General features: G+C 31.1%; 1 protein-coding gene across 1 annotated transcript in view; it reads right to left on the reverse strand.

The window, feature by feature from the left end:
• HCN1_1 (anaphase-promoting complex subunit Hcn1) overlaps positions 1-19,225 on the reverse strand; it is a 126,221-nt gene extending 106,996 nt beyond the window's left edge. Inside the window, exon 1 of the mRNA XM_012937143.3 lies at positions 17,445-19,225. Within this exon, the coding sequence (XP_012792597.2) occupies positions 17,445-18,985 (1,541 nt within the window). The 5' untranslated portion in view covers positions 18,986-19,225. The remainder of the gene's footprint in view (positions 1-17,444) is intronic.
• Between the last annotated feature and the right edge of the window lie 342 nt (positions 19,226-19,567).

Consider the following 19,567-nt stretch of genomic DNA (forward strand, 5'->3'; position numbering starts at 1 on the left):
GGTTGTTGTAGTTCTCCAAGTTTCAGCTCCATACAGTAGAACTGTCTTGAATTCCATATGTTCTTCAACTGTAGGAATGCTGTCCTTGCCTTTCCAATCCTCGCCTTTGTGTCTGCATCTCAGCCTCCTTGTTTATCGATGATGCTTCCCAGGTATGTGAAGGATTCTACATTTTCCAGAGTTTCGCCATCAAGAGTGGTTGGATTGCTGTTCTCCGCTTCTTTGAATTCGAGGACCTTGGTTTTCCCTTTGTGTATGTTGAGGTCTACTAATGCAGAGACTGCTGCTACACTGGATGTCTTTGTCTGCATTTGTTCGTGTGTATGGTATAAAAGGGCCAGGTCACCTACGAAGTCCAAATCGTCTGATTGGTTCCGAGCTATCCATTGTATTCCGTGTTTTCCCTCAGATGTCGAGGTCTTCATAATCCAGTTGACCACAAGAAGAGAGAGGAAGGGAGAGAGTAGACAGCCTTTTCTGACTCCGGTCCTTACTTGAAATGCATCTGTCAACTGTCCTCCATGCACGACCTTGCACTGTAGTCCGACGTATGAGTTCCGGATAATGTTGACAATCTTCTCAGGAACTCCGTAGTGTCGAAGAAGTTTCCATAACGTTCTCCTATCTACACTGTCAAATGCCTTCTCATAATCAATGAAGTTGATGTACAGTGACGAGTTCCACTCAACTGATTGTTCGACGATGATCCGTAGTGTTGCAATTTGATCTGTGCACGACCGAAAGCCCTAGTTATCTGAATAAGAATTTTCACTTTAATGAAATCATTTGCAGTCATTCAAAGAAGACTATAAAGATTTTTTTAAAAAATTGGATAAACAACCAATCATCTTGATACTTATAGGCGAGATTTTGTTTCAACTTTTATGGTTGAATGTTAGTCAATCAGTTTTGGTATATAAGACTTTCCTAATTAAGAATTGTTACATTCCATTATAGTAAATGTAACCTTAAATTTACTACTTACAGTTAGTTTAGAAATGTTACATATACTCCTATATATCTAGTTAGAATAAGGACAAATTATCTATGAACAAATTTAAACTTTTCAAGTCTTGAAATAAAGAAATTTAGTATGTTAATTTCATGCCCATGATTAGTAGATTGAGTTAATATCAAAAGTATATTCTAGGGATAAGTCTATCAAAATCAAGATAGCGATTTTGGCTAATTCTTATCCAATCAGCGTGCACCAACACAATCGTGCACGGAACATACTTTAATCTAATCTATGTCCCGCTAACAGAAGGAAAGATTACGTTTTGCTATCATAAAGTAATTTTAAATATATAACATGTCAGTATCAGGACCCATAAAAGTTTGTTTGTGTCCTTCTAAGAGTTTAAGAATGTGGACAATCAGAAAAGAGATCTTTCTTTAAGTGAATTCCTTATCAGTTTAATCAATTTTATGCAAGTGAAGTTTAAAAAGCTTTATCTGGTGAGAAAATGTAAACACTAAGTAAACAAGGATGGATTGTATAGAGTAAGTGAAAATATAATAAGAATCCATAATCTCCATAGGATATAAATTAATGTGAATTAGTTATAAGACTTAAATCCACGTAGAGTCCCTCTGAGGATACTGCCGGTCCCAAGCCCGGATAAAGAAGGAGGGTTGGACATGGGATTAGCGACCCCATCCCATAGAAAACCAACTCGCTAAAAAACGCTAACCAGAAAAATTATAATACTTATAAAGGATTACTTCAATATTTTACGAATATGCAGACCATCTAATATATTATACTTTGTTGACAAGTAGTATATTCATATAATTCTGAAATTGAAAAGAATGGTGAATTCATTCATAAATAATTACTTTACTAATGAGTAACACTTTGTGAAGAAAGTACTCTAAAATATTATAACAAGTAATTTGTTACCAACACTTCACTAAAACACACTTTTAACCAATGTGACCAATATGTTTCGCCCTATGGAAATCTAATTAAAAACAGTAGTTGCTACATAAGAAATAGATAACTGTTATTAACTGTTCAATGATAAACTATCTAGAAAATGGAATGAAATTCATTTTTTAAACCAGACTATTACGTATTCATCAATAAAAAAAAACAATTATCTTAAGTAGTTCCCATGTTTGACTAAAACAAGCTAGAACAGTATTTAAAACTACAGAACACTGAATGGATGTTTCATTCATAGTAGTTTTCAACCACGACCTGATCAAGGATAAGACTTAGGATAATCTAAGTTCGCGGTCTTTTGATAACTGAGTTGACATTTTATTGATCCTCAGTTTTAATTACAGTTGATTTTTGATATTACTGAATGATCATCCATAGCCATTGATGATTTATGTTTTACGTTTAACTTATATAAAGTTCACATTCTATGGGCTTTACACTGGAACTACGTAAATTCTTTCTAAAAATAAATGGTTCACAATAAGTTATTCATCGTTGTTGACGTATCATACATTTTGTAAGTGTCTCATATTGAAATGAAACAGTTGTCAAATACTTTATACGAATATTCGTCAAGATTAGAACGAATAGTTTGACAGTAATTGAGCGCCGAGTATAGAGAAGTCATTATATGTGAAATATAATTTTCACATATAATGAGTTGTCAAATACTGCCTTGTTTACAACAGCTTATCAGCTAAGAATGTAAATTGTTCACAGGTTGTCTTTTTGATACTCATCAATTGTTAAACATATATATATATATCTTAGTTACAGCTTGATTTTAGCATGAAAACAAAAACAAATCAGTATTTGTTTTTAAGTACTTATTCAGTATTCAAGTATATTCCACTTATATCATTCAAGTAGTCATTTCTTGTTCATAAAAACGATGTTTTGGTTAACCAAAGTGATTACAAAGTTGTACAATAGTCAATATATATATATATATATATATATATATATATATATATATATATATATATATATATATATATATATTTGAAACGAACATCTAAATTGTACTTCTAATTAACACATTTATAAATGAATTAATATATACTTAGTGTTTATTTTTTTGTTATTAAGTGGATGTAAACAAAAACAGCTTTTAACTAGACATGATAAATATAAGTAGCAATTCTATTGGAAATTTCACAGATTGAAATCATGAGTCAATTGAAGCTAGACCACCATGAAAAACCTATAAGAACTGGACGGCCGTTTTGTCCTAGTATGGGACTCCTCAGCAGTGCGCATCCGCGATCCCGCACCCCGCGAGGTGGTCTAGCTTGAATTGACTTATGATTGCAATCTGTGAAATTTCTAAAATCTCCACACACCCCTTCTGATAATACTATTGGAGTTAGAAAAAACTAAATAAATATTCAGTCTGATTGTGTAATATAATAAGGAAAAAAAGAGATTGATTCACAGAAAAATCACAGGTCACGACTCAGTAGTTAAGTGGAGAACTCCATGGCGTTTGAAATAAACGGTACTGGGTTCGAGTTCCAGAGTGCATATCAACTCTGAGATATATCTAATTGACGAGTCCCAAATAGGACGAAATGGAAGTCCTAGCCACTGTTCATTTTTGCTTATAATGATAAATCATTTCAAAATAAATAGTTCGTTACCGTCATGTAGAAGACTTTGAATAAGCTTATTTTATAAATGGCGATAATCTATTTTCATGACATTCTTTAGGGAAACGCAGAGTGTTCAAAGCGTTATTTTGTTCATTACATTTTTTTTCTCTTTGTAGATGACTTTAAATATAAATACTGTATTCTAATGAAGTACGTTATATTACCACACTTTAAATCAATCTATCACTACTTACTTACATCTACATAAAATAACGTACTAAACTCTTTTAGGCAGAAAAGTTATTACACCGATTTCCACAGAAACAAGTGACCATAGTATTTAAATACTTAAACGTGTTATTAACGTTATCGATTTACATTGGTTAGTTACAGAATGCGAATCATGATTTAAATGTAAAGACACTATTCTTAGAAAGTCTGAAACACTAATTTTTAGAAATTTAACAGTTTAGTCGTTGTAAAATCCAGTGTTCGTTTTAATCATCTTTACCAAACACTGGTAGGGGCTTCTTTGAATATTTTCTTAGATGTAAATTTATGTATCTTTATGAATAAACAGTTTTGTACAGGGTGTTTTCCGGGAAAATTTATATCTGACAAAATTCGAATTGTCAAGTAGTAGAAATAATTATGTTGATTTTTCTCGGCATGCTAACCGTTAAATAACCCTTTGGAATTATTCAACTGATCGACATAAATGCTATTTTAATATTAAGCTATTATTATAAACTAACATTTATCAGTACTGAGATTTGTAGAGTATTTTCAGAGTTGAAATCACGAGTCAATCCACTGAAAACCTGAAAGCACTGGATGGCCGTTTCATCCTAGTATGGGAGTTATCTACGGTCCCGCATCCATCGCTCGAACCCAGGATTTTGATCCCATACTCAATCACTTCACTGCTAGATCAGTGAAACGACACCCAACGATGTTAATTTCTAAGTTCAATCGATGCATGATCTTGTACAACCCTTCATTTATTACCTGAAGTAGACAACTCTCACACACCTGACACAGGTTGATCGAAATTAGACAGTAGTTTAGAGGTTATAGTGAAACCAAAGGTCATGGGTTTAATCTCGCATTCAAGACCGTAAATGCAAACCTCATAGAAATCCTACACATCTATTCAATGCTTCCAAATTTTCAATGATGGTCTAACTTAGATCGACTCATGATATCAACTCTAAAAAAACTTATATTTAGACAAGAAACTTTAATAATTCAATCTAAAATTTTAAATTTAAACAAAACTTTCAGTCTACTAAAGAAAACGATTTGTTACCATTGAATTTATGTATATACCTTTCAAAATAAAATATCCGGTGGAGAAGATTTGTAACTCAGGTGAATGATTTTGATGGAGTTTTGTTCTCTGAGCTGGATGGTTTGGTCATGGAGCTTTCATCGTTCTTCCGAACGACATCATCAGCAAAAACTTCAGATAGAAGTCAAGTGTTCGAACAACTTTAAGGTCAATAAGAATCAATCAATGTCGAGGTGTACAGAACAAGCTGTGAAACTCATATGTAGAAATTCGAACACTTCACTTCTATCTGAAGTTTGTTCTGATGATGTTGTTCAGAAGAACGATGAAAGCTACACGACCAAACCACCCAGCTCAGAGAACAAAACTCTATCAAAATAAAATATCAAAACACTACGTACTTTTAGATAAGCTTAACTTAAACTAATGAAATTTTAGTTGTGTAACGTCAATTTTCGAATTTTGAAAAGTAACTTTAGTGACCTTGAACTAGATTTTAAAGTAAAACACTTTTTATTTATTTATTTATTTATTTATTTATTTAATATAATCTGTTTGTAAACAAATTTCTCGAAGGATTAAATGAATCATGAAAGTTATCATTTTATTATTATCATTATAAGTAATTGAATTCGAAATTTTATACAGGTATTTCATATATACATACATGTTCTTCATATTTTGACCAAAAACATTCAATCTTACGGTTAGAGAGGTTATAGCCCTAGAACTCACTTGCAAAGTGATTTGTTTTTATGTTTGTATTTTGGAAATTTGAATTTTTATTTGTTTTCTTGCCACAGGAGCATCTATTTTCATTTTCATGTCGTACTTCCCACTTGGGGAATATCTTAAATACTATTGAATAGTTGTATCTTTTAGTATGCTAATTTGTAATTTTTCCCAAGGATATATATATATATATATACGCTTGAGTTGTGCTTGTTGTTGTTGTTCGTGTTTCTGACTGCTTGTGGAATATATTTCCCTCTTTCGAACTGGGAATCCTCTCTTTTTAGTTAGCGGGTTGGGGACGCATGGGAATAGTTAGCTTATTGGTCATTGTATCACAGAATCTTCGTTTCATTTTTAGATTCAGTGAACTCATATTCTATTCAAACACAGCAATGATGTGAACTTAAACAGTTTTCTCAATTTTTATCAACTTTATCAATATCGTATTATAAATGAACATAAATATTGTTTTCCTTTATTATTTGTAAACAATATCTACTTTGAGTTTACTTCTTATTAGTTTAAGCATCATACATTGTTTCCTATTTAATATTCTTTCTATATTTTATATTATCCATACTATAGGTAAACTATATATATGAAGTGAATAAATTGATTTGAAGTATACAATGTCTGAAAATCATCCCAAAACAAAAAAGTGACTTTCACGCTTCAATTGATCAGTGAAAACTGATAAACTAACCCATATTTTTAATTCTCAATGATGCATGGTTATTTTTTTCTCTCTCTCTCTCTTGGTTTCCTCCTTTTTTAAGGCAATAAATTAAGATTTTTACAATTGATCAACCGTTGTTTTTTTCCCTTACTTCTAACTTAATGAAGCAGATCAACATAAAGATTTGGCTATAATAAGTAGTATATTTTAATGATATGTTATTAAATAGTAAATAATTGTTATTTAAAAAAACAAAACAAAATTATTGATAAACAAATTGATTATTGATTTGATTATTTGTGAAATATTGAAATTGATATGTCTTATCGATTGAACGCTATATTAGTTTCCGAAGCTATTTTGGTACCCTGAAAGCTAGAACTGCCACAGCGACTTGAACACCAGAGAGAAGACACAAGTATGAGGGAAAATACTTTACTCCAAGGTTCATTTTATTACAGAAAATATAGGGTTTTTATAATATATCTAAATGTCCTTGGGTCGCTGGAATATTCTGGAATGCTACCAAACATAGTAGCACAGTAGTAGCCAACTAATCAGAGCTTCCGCATGTGACATTTTCGCTACCTTGATATTTCTGGCCAAGACTCCAAATGAACGCTGATTGGACGAAACACTTCTTAGTGTTTCTTGATGCTCGCTTGTCTTTTGCAAGCGATTTCTGGATCATCTCAACAGAAATTTAGAAATCTACTTGAAAATTCTATTTTAAACTAATCAAATTTCTGTAAATAAGTTGACTAGTTTGTAATGAATTAATCTCTGGGTAGTGAGTGATCAATATTATGTATACTGTGTTCTTTTTAGTATTGATCGAATTCTGTTAACCAAGTTACAATATGGACACTAGCCTAGGTGACTTGATATCTTATGCACTATATTGAGATAGGTAGTGGGCAAGGTTTCGTGTTGATTACCTCCAACTATCATCTCAAGTTGATTAGTATTTGGGTTTAAAATTTAAGAATATTTTTTCTTGTATTAGAGTAGGAATCTATTATTATTCAAGGCAGAATTCTCAGCACAAGTTATTTCAACAAGTTTCTTTTACAAGAGAAAAACAGCAAAAAAGAAAGGCAAAAGGTGAAAAAATGATCTGAAACTCTACAACATTCCAAATTAGGGACATGTTTAGGAACACAGGTCATTGACTAGGTTGATTCTAACAACCTGTTCGTCACAGAGTATATTTGCTTGGTAAGGTGTTATAGAACTTTTATACTTTTACTTGCGTGTATGGATTTTTATGTAATTACGTCTCGTTCTACCAGAAGATATACAAGGAGAAAGATAAGAGTAAAGGGGATGGTTAGTATCTGATAAAATATCACCTGCCAGGAGTTTGCATGACTTTAGATGTCTATCCACAACCATAATAATAATAATAACATCAAAAGATTCACCACACACTTTGCTAACTGCCTTCAGCACTCTTCGTAATACAGCAAAGTCTTTTCTCAAAAGCCCGTGAAAGAATAATAGAGAATAGTAAAGAATAATAGGTAATATGCAAGAATTGGCAAATTGTAAGAGCAAATGACGAGTAATCCCAAGAGCACGAATCTCTTCATGTAGTAAGTCAGACGGGAAACCTTCTTCGATAACAATAAAATGTGGGAAGACCAACAGAGATTAGAGGAAAAGGTAACACCCAGATAACTGACCTTCAGTACTGTGTTTATCAAAGTCTCCAATGCCACAAGTATCATAGGATCCTAAAAAGGTGTTTACCAATGAATAAATAACTGTATTTGACTGTTAGTAAAGTAGTATGTACACACTACTGAAGTAAGATATAATTAAGATGAAAAGTTTGTTAGGTTTTTCATAGTTTTTAACAAATAATTCCTTGACTGACTTCACTTGCAGACGACAACAACAACAACGATTTCAAATGATCAGAGAATAGAAAACGAATGTTAAATGACGTATAAAAGCAACAAAAAAAGGAAACAATTTCTTATTCATTAAATCTCTATGCAAATGAGAGAACTTTTAAAATTACCGATGAGAGTTTAATGCGCTTTTTTTTTTGTTTTTTTTTTTAGAACTGTGAAAATCCTTATTTCAAACTCATGGTTACTGCCTTTCTTTCTTCATTTCAATTAAACTTACTTTGTACAATGAAGCATTCAAAAGAAGAAAAAAACAAGACAAAAGAATCCGTTAGACATTAATAAGAATAAAAACAATTCATTTTTAAAACAATTAGTCCCTTTGATAAATTTCGATAATGCAATGAGAAGACATAGTTTCTCAGAATTATGTGATATATTTGCGCAATGCATTTCGAACAATCTGATCACACACATATACTTGTTAAGAACGTTTATATATGAAAAATTAAAAGGTCAACTAGACAGGTTAAGGGTAAAGTAAACAAAAACAAATGTGATTACCACTCTGGATAGCAAATCAGTACTACCAGGGTAGGTTAAGTGTAAGCACAAATTGTTTTTGAACACATAAAGTGAGTTTCAATTTTCATATAGCGAAGGCTTCAATAAACCTTAGTATACGTCCTTGAAGGCTTTTGTACAACACAACAAATGCTGATTTGATATCGACCTTATGACCCGTCTCAATCAAATGTTTCGCAATGGATGATGATGTCTGTCTATCCTGTGATCTTATTTCACCATTGGAATTCATCTGATTTTGCAACCATTTTGGTATATGTTCACCCACCCTTAATTGCAAATCACGATTGCTCCTCCCTACGTACGTGTTTCCACACATACATGTAAATTTATAAACACAATGGGATGTGACACAATCGTTTTCATGCTGTTTGGGCTTTTGGTGAAACATAGACCTTGTCTTTTCGATAATAACAAGTTGGGCTGCATAAAATGTCCGGTTGATAGCTAATTTAAGTCTCTGTTTCAACATGAGACTATTTGTGTCACCTCTGAATGGTAGCGTAATATAAACTCGCTTTTTGGGTGCCAGAAGCGTCATTTTGTATAATGTGACAAGAGGACGAAGATTATCAGAACTATGCGATATATTAGCGCACTACATTTCGAACAATGTGATCACACATAATATACTTGTTACGAAAATTTATATATAGAAATAAAAGGTCAACTAGATTGGGAATGGGGTAAGAGGAGACAAGGCTAATAATAAAAGTAATATTAATAGTAATGTGAACATAATTCGAAACCTAATCACTCCGGATAATAAGCCAATATTATCAGGGTAGGTTTAAGGTGAGAACAAACTGTTTTTGAACACACAAAGGGGAGTTAAATTTTTGAAACACACAAAAACTAAGTAAATATTTCTGACTGATTATGTTTATCAATCAAATGATTCGGATTTATCTGATAATCTCTATTGAATTATTAATTGACAGATAATTCCCATTTATACATTTTAAAAAAAGTTAAAGACACGGTGTTCAGCGAAGGGATCTCTTTGAACCGAATTTATTGTCAAGCTGTACAATCATATATATATGAAATATTTTCTTGTTAAAGTACTAAATCCTTGAGGAAATGTGAACACAAATAACCAAGATGACCTAATAGAAAGGTGTCTGGAAAGCAGTTAGGAGTTCTGTGCTTCAACATCTAATCGACTGTAATTATTCTACGGATCCAAAGTTTGATTTTAAGGTTGTATATATGATTCGTTCAAATCTATCTAGATTTCTTTGTATTCAACTCCTAAAAATAGCTGAAGCCATTACAATTCATGAGCTCAAACCAGATCTATGCATACAAAAGAAGTACGTCCTATCGTCATCGTTACCTTGGCCTTAATTAATATTATTATTATTACTCTTTACTTATATCTTATATTCTCATTATTTTATTGATAAATGCTCATCATATCACCTTGTTTATTTTACACCTTTATGACCTTTAATTATTGTAACAATAGGATGGGACGGCCGTCCAGTGCTTCCACGTTTTCCATGGTGATCTAGCTTCAATTAACTGATGATCTTTACTATTGGAAAACATTTTAATCATCTTATTATATTCACTAAATCTATTGTATTACGTATCGTATTACTTAATCTAGTATTATAATCTTTCTATTAAGTCATTTTGGTTATTTGTGTTCACATTCCTTCACGGAATTAGTAGTTGAAAAGAGATTCCTTCGCTGAACTTTATGTTTTTAATTTTTAAGGATTATTAATTGTTAGAGATGAATAATCAGTGAAACTGGAAAAAAACACATTCTTAATGTGTCTTTTTTTGTACTTATCTTAACCTCAAATTGGATATGTAAGACTGATTGGACAAAACGATGACTAACGAATGGAAGGTTACTTACGTAATCCTTTAAATAAAAGAAAATCCTAGAGTAAACTACATGTACAACGTGGAAACTAAAAGTATGTATGTAACCTTGGTTTTATTGTACTTCGATGATTATTTTTGAAATTAATTAGTAACCTCAAATATAAGTAGTGTATAAGAGATCACGTGAAATTGAGCTTGTTCACAATTAATTCAATCAAGTCATTTTATTAACTTATTAACGAACTGAGTCATCCTAACAACAACTTATCTATATCATTGTATCTTTATTACTATTGCGAATGTGTGAACATGTATGCTTGAATATTGCTTACGGCCCTCGCATTTATTCACTATGCTAACCTTACTACTAACCGCTTAATTGATTCGATGATTCATTCATTTCACTATGTACGTATATGTCCATGTTATTCATATTCATTGCTCTCGCTCGCTTAAGTGTACTCGCTTCCTTGTACTCATATTAGCTGGCTCACTCGCTCGGTAGCTTGCATTACGACACAACTCTTTCATACTTGTTTGACGCACCTGTAATTTTGGATATATGTATGTGGTCCCATAATAAACGTAATCAACACTTCGTATTCGCCTTCTGATTATTATACCGTTGGGGCGTTATATAGGACGGTTATCGAGACGAACTGTATATGAAATTTAAGGATTATATGGAATACCGACCACCACAAGTGTTTCGTAAGTACAGGAAAGTATGTATTTGGTTATCTTTTTAGATTACCACTTTAATTTAAGCCCTTAAAATAGTTTGACAAAGTAATTGTGTATAGATTTGTAACACTAACCGTATTTAATGAGACAGATATTGAAAACTAAAATGTACTGTTCATATATTTCACTTTAGTATGAGACGTCTTAGCAGTTCACACTTAGAAATTGATCGAGAAACAAACTCAGGTTTTCAGTGTTTTACTAATGAAGTCAGTTTGTAATGTAAAACAAAAGAAACAAAAAATTAACGACCTTTTCAACTCTCAATAATAAATAATCTCAAATAGGATTGTTTCATATTCAAATGTCCCTGAAGTTTTTGATGATAACCAATATTACATTGAACAATTGAACATGAAAATAATTAGGATTAATTTTAATTTAAAAAAAAATTAATTGGAATATTCCTTTGGGATACAAATGCATCCGACCGAACAGTCCCAATTAGAACGAAATGTAAATCTTGGATTCTATTCTTAGTTGTATTCAATCTTTCCTATATAAATAAGATATCTTCCTTCATTTAATGTTCACAAGATACACCTTATCTATAAACATAATTGAAGTTAATTAATAAGTAATTTCATATCTATTGTTTCCGGAGTAAAAGTCTGTTATATCCCGATAAGAATAATGAATGGTAATTTTTGGGATCCATTTGTGGTCCAATACTATGCGTATATTTTTATCGTGTAATTGTTATGCAATTAAATTGTTCATATTCATGTCTCTCTTATTATAAGCTTTGATTTGACCCGTAGACTATTACTATACGATTTACCTTTCTTGAGTTATGACCTGTCTATTAATTACTATCTCCCTCATTCACAGCCACATTTGGCTAATTCTTGTATAAATGTTGTTTCATATTTTATGGTACGTTGTGGTCTGTCTGGTTGGTGTATAAACCGAGTATGATTCATATCGCAGAAGCTGAGATTGATGTTCTGGACTCAACTGGCTGGGCTAAGCGGAAAGCAGCACCAATCAGGACTCTAGGTTGCTCGCATGTGTTTTATGCGTCACTGGTTCTATCGATAATTCGCTGCTCTTTGATTGGAGGTATCGTTGCGTTATACAATAAACAGGGTACATAGGTTCACAAGTTATAACAAAGTCAAACCTTAATATCAATGGAAAGTCTAAGGAAATTGTTCAATTTGATGAAAATTCATGTCATTTTAAGCTGGATAATTAATTGTAAAACTTATATTGTCTGATTAGATGGTGGTTGGAGGTAGTCGGCAGGAAACCCTGGACCCGGGTTTCGTGCTACTTGGCGCTCGTCAGCAGGGTGTACCTGTAATCTTGAGGGAACTGGTGCTCCCTGACGGATTCGATCCCGTGTCACCCAGTTTCACAGTCAGAGACGTTACCACTGAGCTATCCGGGCCGCGACCAACTCCCTGTAGGACTGAGATGTAATTACAATTGACTGATCGATCTGTACTAATCAGGACTTGACGCACATCACATTGGTCACCACCCAGTGATCAATCAATTATGACTTATATTGTCTTTCTAGTCAACATCGTCAATGTAAACTATTGAAAGAACTTAAACCTTCTAACTAAAGAACATAGTTTTAATAAATTCATTTACTGGAACTATACATTTTCTCTATTCATTCAAAAGTCTATATCACGCAATGAATTCCTTTGGACAATTATGAATTTAAGATTTTGATCCACTGTAAGCATTTAATCTTTAAATCACAGAATTGTCGTTTAATCCTTTACATTTTCACGTTCATTCAAATAACATGTTACTTTGTTTTTATAATAATGATCAACATCATTTTAACCTTGAAAATGGGGAAAAAAAGTGTAACAATACTTCCCTCCATATCTAAACAAGTCAGAAAAACACATTTAAGTAAATAAAAGTGAAGAAAATTTATAAACATTCCTAAAAATGAAACAGAAATCACAGTTCATTGAACAGTAAATATGATAATATGTATAAACGGATAAAACGACCATATTGAACTAATTTGTGATCATGAATATCTTTAGTTTAATCAATGTATTTATCAATAAATGTTTCACTAAATCATGAACCGGTCGTTCATAGATAACGATTAAAAAGCTAGGAGCACGAGACAGACATTTTATTCAAGTATGGGATTCTTATGCAGTGTGCACTTCACGATTTTGCATGTGAAATACGATTTCAGAACCTTTGGTCTCACATGTAAACACTTAACCGCCAGACCATTGAGACGAGATCCAACAATGTTAATGTATAGGTTCGATCAGTCCATGGTCTTACATGACTACCTTTCACTATCTTCAATATGTAACTGCCCTACACAATACGGTTGAATCATGAATGAGCATTGTATAGGAATCCCATACTAGGACAAAACAGCTATCCACTGCTATCACATTTCCAATGTTGGTCTAACACTGATTGGTTCAAGATTTGAATAAAAGCTCAACAATCTCCACAACGTTATATTGATAATTAGTTTTTCTCAACTACAATAATTTCTTATCAAAATTAATTGATGATAATGTTTGTAACACTACAAATCTATTAGTGTTTGTTTTGACATATTGATCACGCAGTTGTTTGTGTTTTCTTCCGTGGGTGGTTTTGAGATCTTGATCAATTTTTTTCCTTAAGGTGTTTCTTCTTTGTTGTCTGTGTCGTTTGCATGATATGTCGATGGCTGTTGTCAAGATTTCCAAATGTTCTGACGTGAGTGTTCTTTGCAGCTTCATCTTTTGATCCTCTATGACGTGTTGGTATTTGTGGATCCTGTAGTGTGCATCCGTTATCATTAGGTGTACCATTTTTCTTCCATTTTGCTCAGCTATTTTCCATCCTAATGGGGAGTTGATTGGAGGTCTATATCTTACACTTGTTGGTAGAACATGCATTGTGATGTATAAATGAATGTACAACTATAGCATACAAATTTGCGTGTATACTTAACTAAAGACTAGATTTTAACCTGTATCATTTAGATAAAAAAAAATACTATATAAACTACAAGTTTTCTTGAAGAGATAGTCTTTGTTTAGCAGTGGAATTCAGGATACTCGTTTCATCTTATCTGAGACTTTTAAGCAATTAGTCCATTTATGGAGTTGATCTGACCAACTCAATCTTCTCATCGCTTTATTTAGGACACTTCTAAAAAGCTTGTGACAAAATTACTGTATTAAAGTGATCGCTACAGAATCCATATATGACAATTCAGTTAAAATATCAACAACAGAATAACTGAGAGTTTTATAGATTCATTTACAGAAATTACTTTTACCAATTAAAAAATCTAATCGAATAACCATATTAGTAACCATTCTTTCTTTTACAGAACATCCATTCATTTCATTCTCAAAAACAGTCTACTGATACACAATATATTACATAAAAAGAATAATGATAATAATAGTAATAATAGAATTCAATTAGTGTTAATGGTCATGAAAACTATTCAGTGTGAAATAATATTTTGATATCATGAAAACATCAATAAAAATTAACCTACATAACAGAAGTTTAGAACAATTGTTCAATGTGGAATTTACTGTATATTCAACGCTACATTCATTTAACCAATTCTCATTTAAAGGGTTTATCATGTTCAATGATTTAATAAAAACAAATAGTTTTAAGAGGTAAACAATCCATATGACTTGTATGGTGTAACTTGAAGATAGAATGTTTATTCGAGTTTAAATGAATATATTTTTCACAGATTGAAATCATGAGTCAATTGAAGCTAGACAACCATGAAAAATCTGGAAGCACTGGACGGCCGTTTCGGTTGAAGTTAGACATTAACACCATTGGATGACGGCTCAATGGTCTAGTTGGTTAAGCGCCTGGAGCGAGATCGATAGGTTTTGGGTTCGAATCTCGCGGGGTGCGTGATCGTGGATGCGCACTGCTGAGGAGTCTCATACTAGGACAAAACAGCCTTCCAGTGCTTCCAGGTTTAGCTTCAATTGACTCATGATTTCAATCTGTGAAATTTCTAAAATCTCCACAAACCCCTTCTGAGAATATATCTTTATACTACTTGATCTAAAATGATCTAAACTCTAGTATCTATCTTATTAGAGATTTCAATTTCTTAATCGTGAAGATTCTTAAACAAGATTTATAAAACAAGGTTTAAATTTGAATACTTAGATCTTGCAAACAAAAATTAGTTTTAATCCTTAATTTTCATGCTTAAATTCTGTAAGACATTTACAAGTTTGAAAAGAAAAGGCAACTAACAAATCAATTGGATTAATACATAAATAATGAAACAAATTGACAGCTTTACAAAGCAATGAAAATGTCTCATTTTTCGTTTTGACAAAATTCTATATTGTTAATATGTTTGTTTTGTTGAGATAAAACTATTTTTCTAAACCTTAAAAACAAAAACTATTTCTCATCTTTAAAACATCCTACACAATGTTGAAAATCATTAAATTTATTCAGGAAAAACAACTGTTATACCAGTTTTTAAATAAACTGTAAGCATTATAAACAAAGACAGATGGTAGATAGCAATGGAATCCAGTACGCACATTTCATTCTATTTTCAACTCATCAACTGGATGCATCTGAATCTCAAAGTTAATGTCCTCTCTGAGATTTGAACCCAGTATTATTCGCTTCAAATAAGACAAAATGTGCGTCCCGAATTCCACTACTAGCCACTATTCATGTTTGTTTATGAAGTTTGTGACTGAAATCAATATCGAGGCAATCCGCACAGAATATATATATATATGCCAACAAAAGACTAATCAACTTCAGTCCTAAACAGCAATCGGAAGATATAAGCAAACAATATCAAGTGAATTGAAACTGAAGGCATTTCCATCTGTTTAAATCACTATGTACTAATGTTTCATTTTAATTCTAATTATAGTTTGATAATTTCAATAATCCTATAGAGAAAGAATAAAACAACCTGTAAATTTAATGGTTTCTAGAGAAGAAGAAAAATAAAGAAGAAAACTATCAGAATTTAACAAGAAAATCTTTATGTATTTCATGAATTGAATAGTTTGTAAATTTATTCATGAATCCATGTAATTGAGAGTAATAATGAAAAGAAAAAATAAAAAAAAGAGGAAACTAAGAACCATTAAACTTGAAGGTCTGTTCTGTTAAAGTTATACACATTAAAACATAATGAATACCTATTGTTCACTGATTTTTCTTTCTTAGATAACCATACAACAACAACAACAAAAATAATGAGAAAGTTCAGTATGTAGACAAGCTGTTTGTATTCTTAAAATGATCCTATCATTTTGAATACAGTTTACACTGAATGAATAAAGAGTATGTGTAAATAAAAAGTAATGTAACCTATTCGATTTCAGTAGTTAACTGATTGTTTAAGGTTTTCTATTCTGAATATAATTGAAATATCTGTACATGACCTCATTAATCTTCATACGCATTTATTCATGCTTAAATGATCTTTCTGAAATTTTTTGACAATTTCATCTCCTCCTTTGTAAAAAATTTATTTATAAATTTACTGAACAATTACGGTGAGATTATAACACATGAGAACCTTTGTACTGGTTTGACTTTGTGAATCGATCAATTCAATAACTGTTAGAATCTAGAACTCAACAGTGTTTTTGAAATCAGACGCATCAATTACAGTTTATTAGCGGATAGTGCAGGTCATAAAACTATAAACACATCGAACGAATTTGAAATGGAGAAGCGAATAAGTATATACAAGCAATGACATAGGTAAATTTATAGTTAAATTGAATAAGGGCACACAGTAAGACAAAACAACGACTAATCATAGGATTTGAGTACATACATACATACATGGAGTGGAGGATGAATCATTGAATGATATTTAAGCAATGAACATTTCGGCTAGAGTCTGTCATGTGCTCTGTTGATCATAACAGTCCAAATAAATATACGAATGGTTACTGTTCAAATAACATTGTCTGTTAAGTAAGTTAATATAAGGGCTTAACCTTAATTAACCATAATGAAAATTGATTGTAGGATAGTTGCTATACCTTCATTGTTGCTATATTAATATGAAAAAGTTATGTATGAAATTATTTATTCAATTTAACACTTCTCCTTTACCAATCAATCTAATAAAAACACACTTTTGTTAGGTTTCCATAAATAAACTGTAAGAAGAAAACTTGAAAAAAAAAAACTAAAAACTTACCGAAAATTACTACAAGGATGTATAATCCAATCACCTTGTTGTTCTTGTCTTAATCTTTCTCTATCTAATGCTAATTTAGTACCAAATAATTTCATTGCTAATTTATTACCAGTTGGTTGAAAAAATGCAAAAAATTGTTCTTTTAAATGAAATGAACTACCACCTGGTTTATCATCTTGACTTAATAAACTATCCGTTTCATGATCCATTGAATCATTTAATGATAAATGTCCTCTATGTAAACCTTTATCATGTTTAAATTCATTAATAAAATCTTGATCTGTTTGAAGAATTACATTACGTGTACGTATATTGTTCCCATTATTATTACTACTACTAATATCATTGTTATTATTATTATTATTAGTAGTAGTAGTATTTGAAGTATTTTGTATGGAATCAATACAATTTGAAACAGAATTCCAACTAGAAACAATACCAGATTTTAAAGGGACATTTGTACAAGAATGTTGTTTATAATTTACTGATGCTGAATGTCTAATATTTTTAGTTAAACGAAAACTAGCAGCTAAACGTTTTAATGGTCTATTTATTGAATGTGATGTTTGTCTAGCTAAATTTTTTAATGATTTCGGATTTTGTTTAGTAGTAATCATAATATTTTTATTTGATGATTGTATATGAGGTAATTGTATAGAATTGGATAGATTAGTAGCACTATTAAGTATAATATTATTAGAATTTAATGATGTAGTAGGAATTGGTGATTTATCTCTTTTCAATAATAATACACTATCATGTATTGTATCATCAAAACTATGAACATAAAGTGCACTAAATTTTCGATTAGTTCGACGTTCTTTACATTCATCATGAAATTTTGATGATGGTAAATTTAATCTATGAACATTTAATGCGTTTTCAGTAGATAAATTTCTATGTGATAATTGTTGAACTGATAATGAATTTAATTTATTATCAATATTAGATAAATCTGAATTATTTTTAAAAAAATCTAATGGTAAATCAGTTAATGCTGTACGAGATTCTCTAGCACTAGCAGCTAATACAGCACGAACTGTTGCTTGTGTAAATTTTTGATCTTCTTCACTTAAACTTTGTGGTGTATTAAAACAACTTGATCTATGTAATGTTTTTGACCAATCAGCTGAATGTGTTGATACAACTGTTTCATTCATTTGTTCATAAATAGATGGAATTCTTAAATAACTTGAAAAAGCTGATGATGTATGAGATAAAGATGTTGTAGGATATAAATGATGAGCAATATTTAATGTTTGTTCAGAATGTACACTTGATTGTCTTCGAACATCTTCATTTGAAATTGTATTTAATTTCGAATTAGATATTTGTAAACTGTCTATAATTAAATCACCTTTAATTGAATTATCATTAAAGTCATTTGGTTCTTGTTTTAATAATATTATATTTTGAGGAGGAGGAAGAGGAGGAGAAGATGAAGAAGAAGCACAACATGGATTATCTTGTATAAATTCAATTTGATTATCATCTTTAGATAATTCAGAACTACGTTTTAAATTTACATTAGATTGTTCCATTTCATATTCATTGGTTTATAATAAAATTTTGTAAAATCTTTACTTTCTCATGAATACAAATTGAAATGAAGCGTAATTAAAATTTCATTTCACCCCTTTTTTTACTGGATGGATACAGTTTTTTTTCCTTTCTTGATAAAATATGTACATAGAATTCTTATTTCTATGACATTAAAACAAAATATGATAATCATCTATAACTAAGGGGGAAAAACATAATAAAACATTAAATTACGTAATACTATCTAATGATTTATTTCATTAATATTTATTTATTATTTCATTAAATCATACTCTAAATTATTCAGTTGTGATTGGTTAATTTCATATTTATCATTTCAAATAATCTGATTGGTTGAAATAATATTATAGTAAATATTATTTCTTCTGTACACATAAATTGAGGTTATATGTACGAATTCCTATGGCTTCAGCTATATTTAGGAGGCGGGAACGAACTCCGTTAGGAAATGATGGAGGTATACGATAGATCACTCGAAATGATTTAGATTTATCTACAGTATGACTGCTATCAATAAGATGTGCCAAGATAGAACTGCGAATTGTTTTTATTTGACTGTT

Source organism: Schistosoma haematobium, chromosome 1 (assembly GCF_000699445.3).
Source record: "Schistosoma haematobium chromosome 1, whole genome shotgun sequence".
In the NCBI taxonomy this organism is placed as follows: domain Eukaryota; kingdom Metazoa; phylum Platyhelminthes; class Trematoda; order Strigeidida; family Schistosomatidae; genus Schistosoma; species Schistosoma haematobium.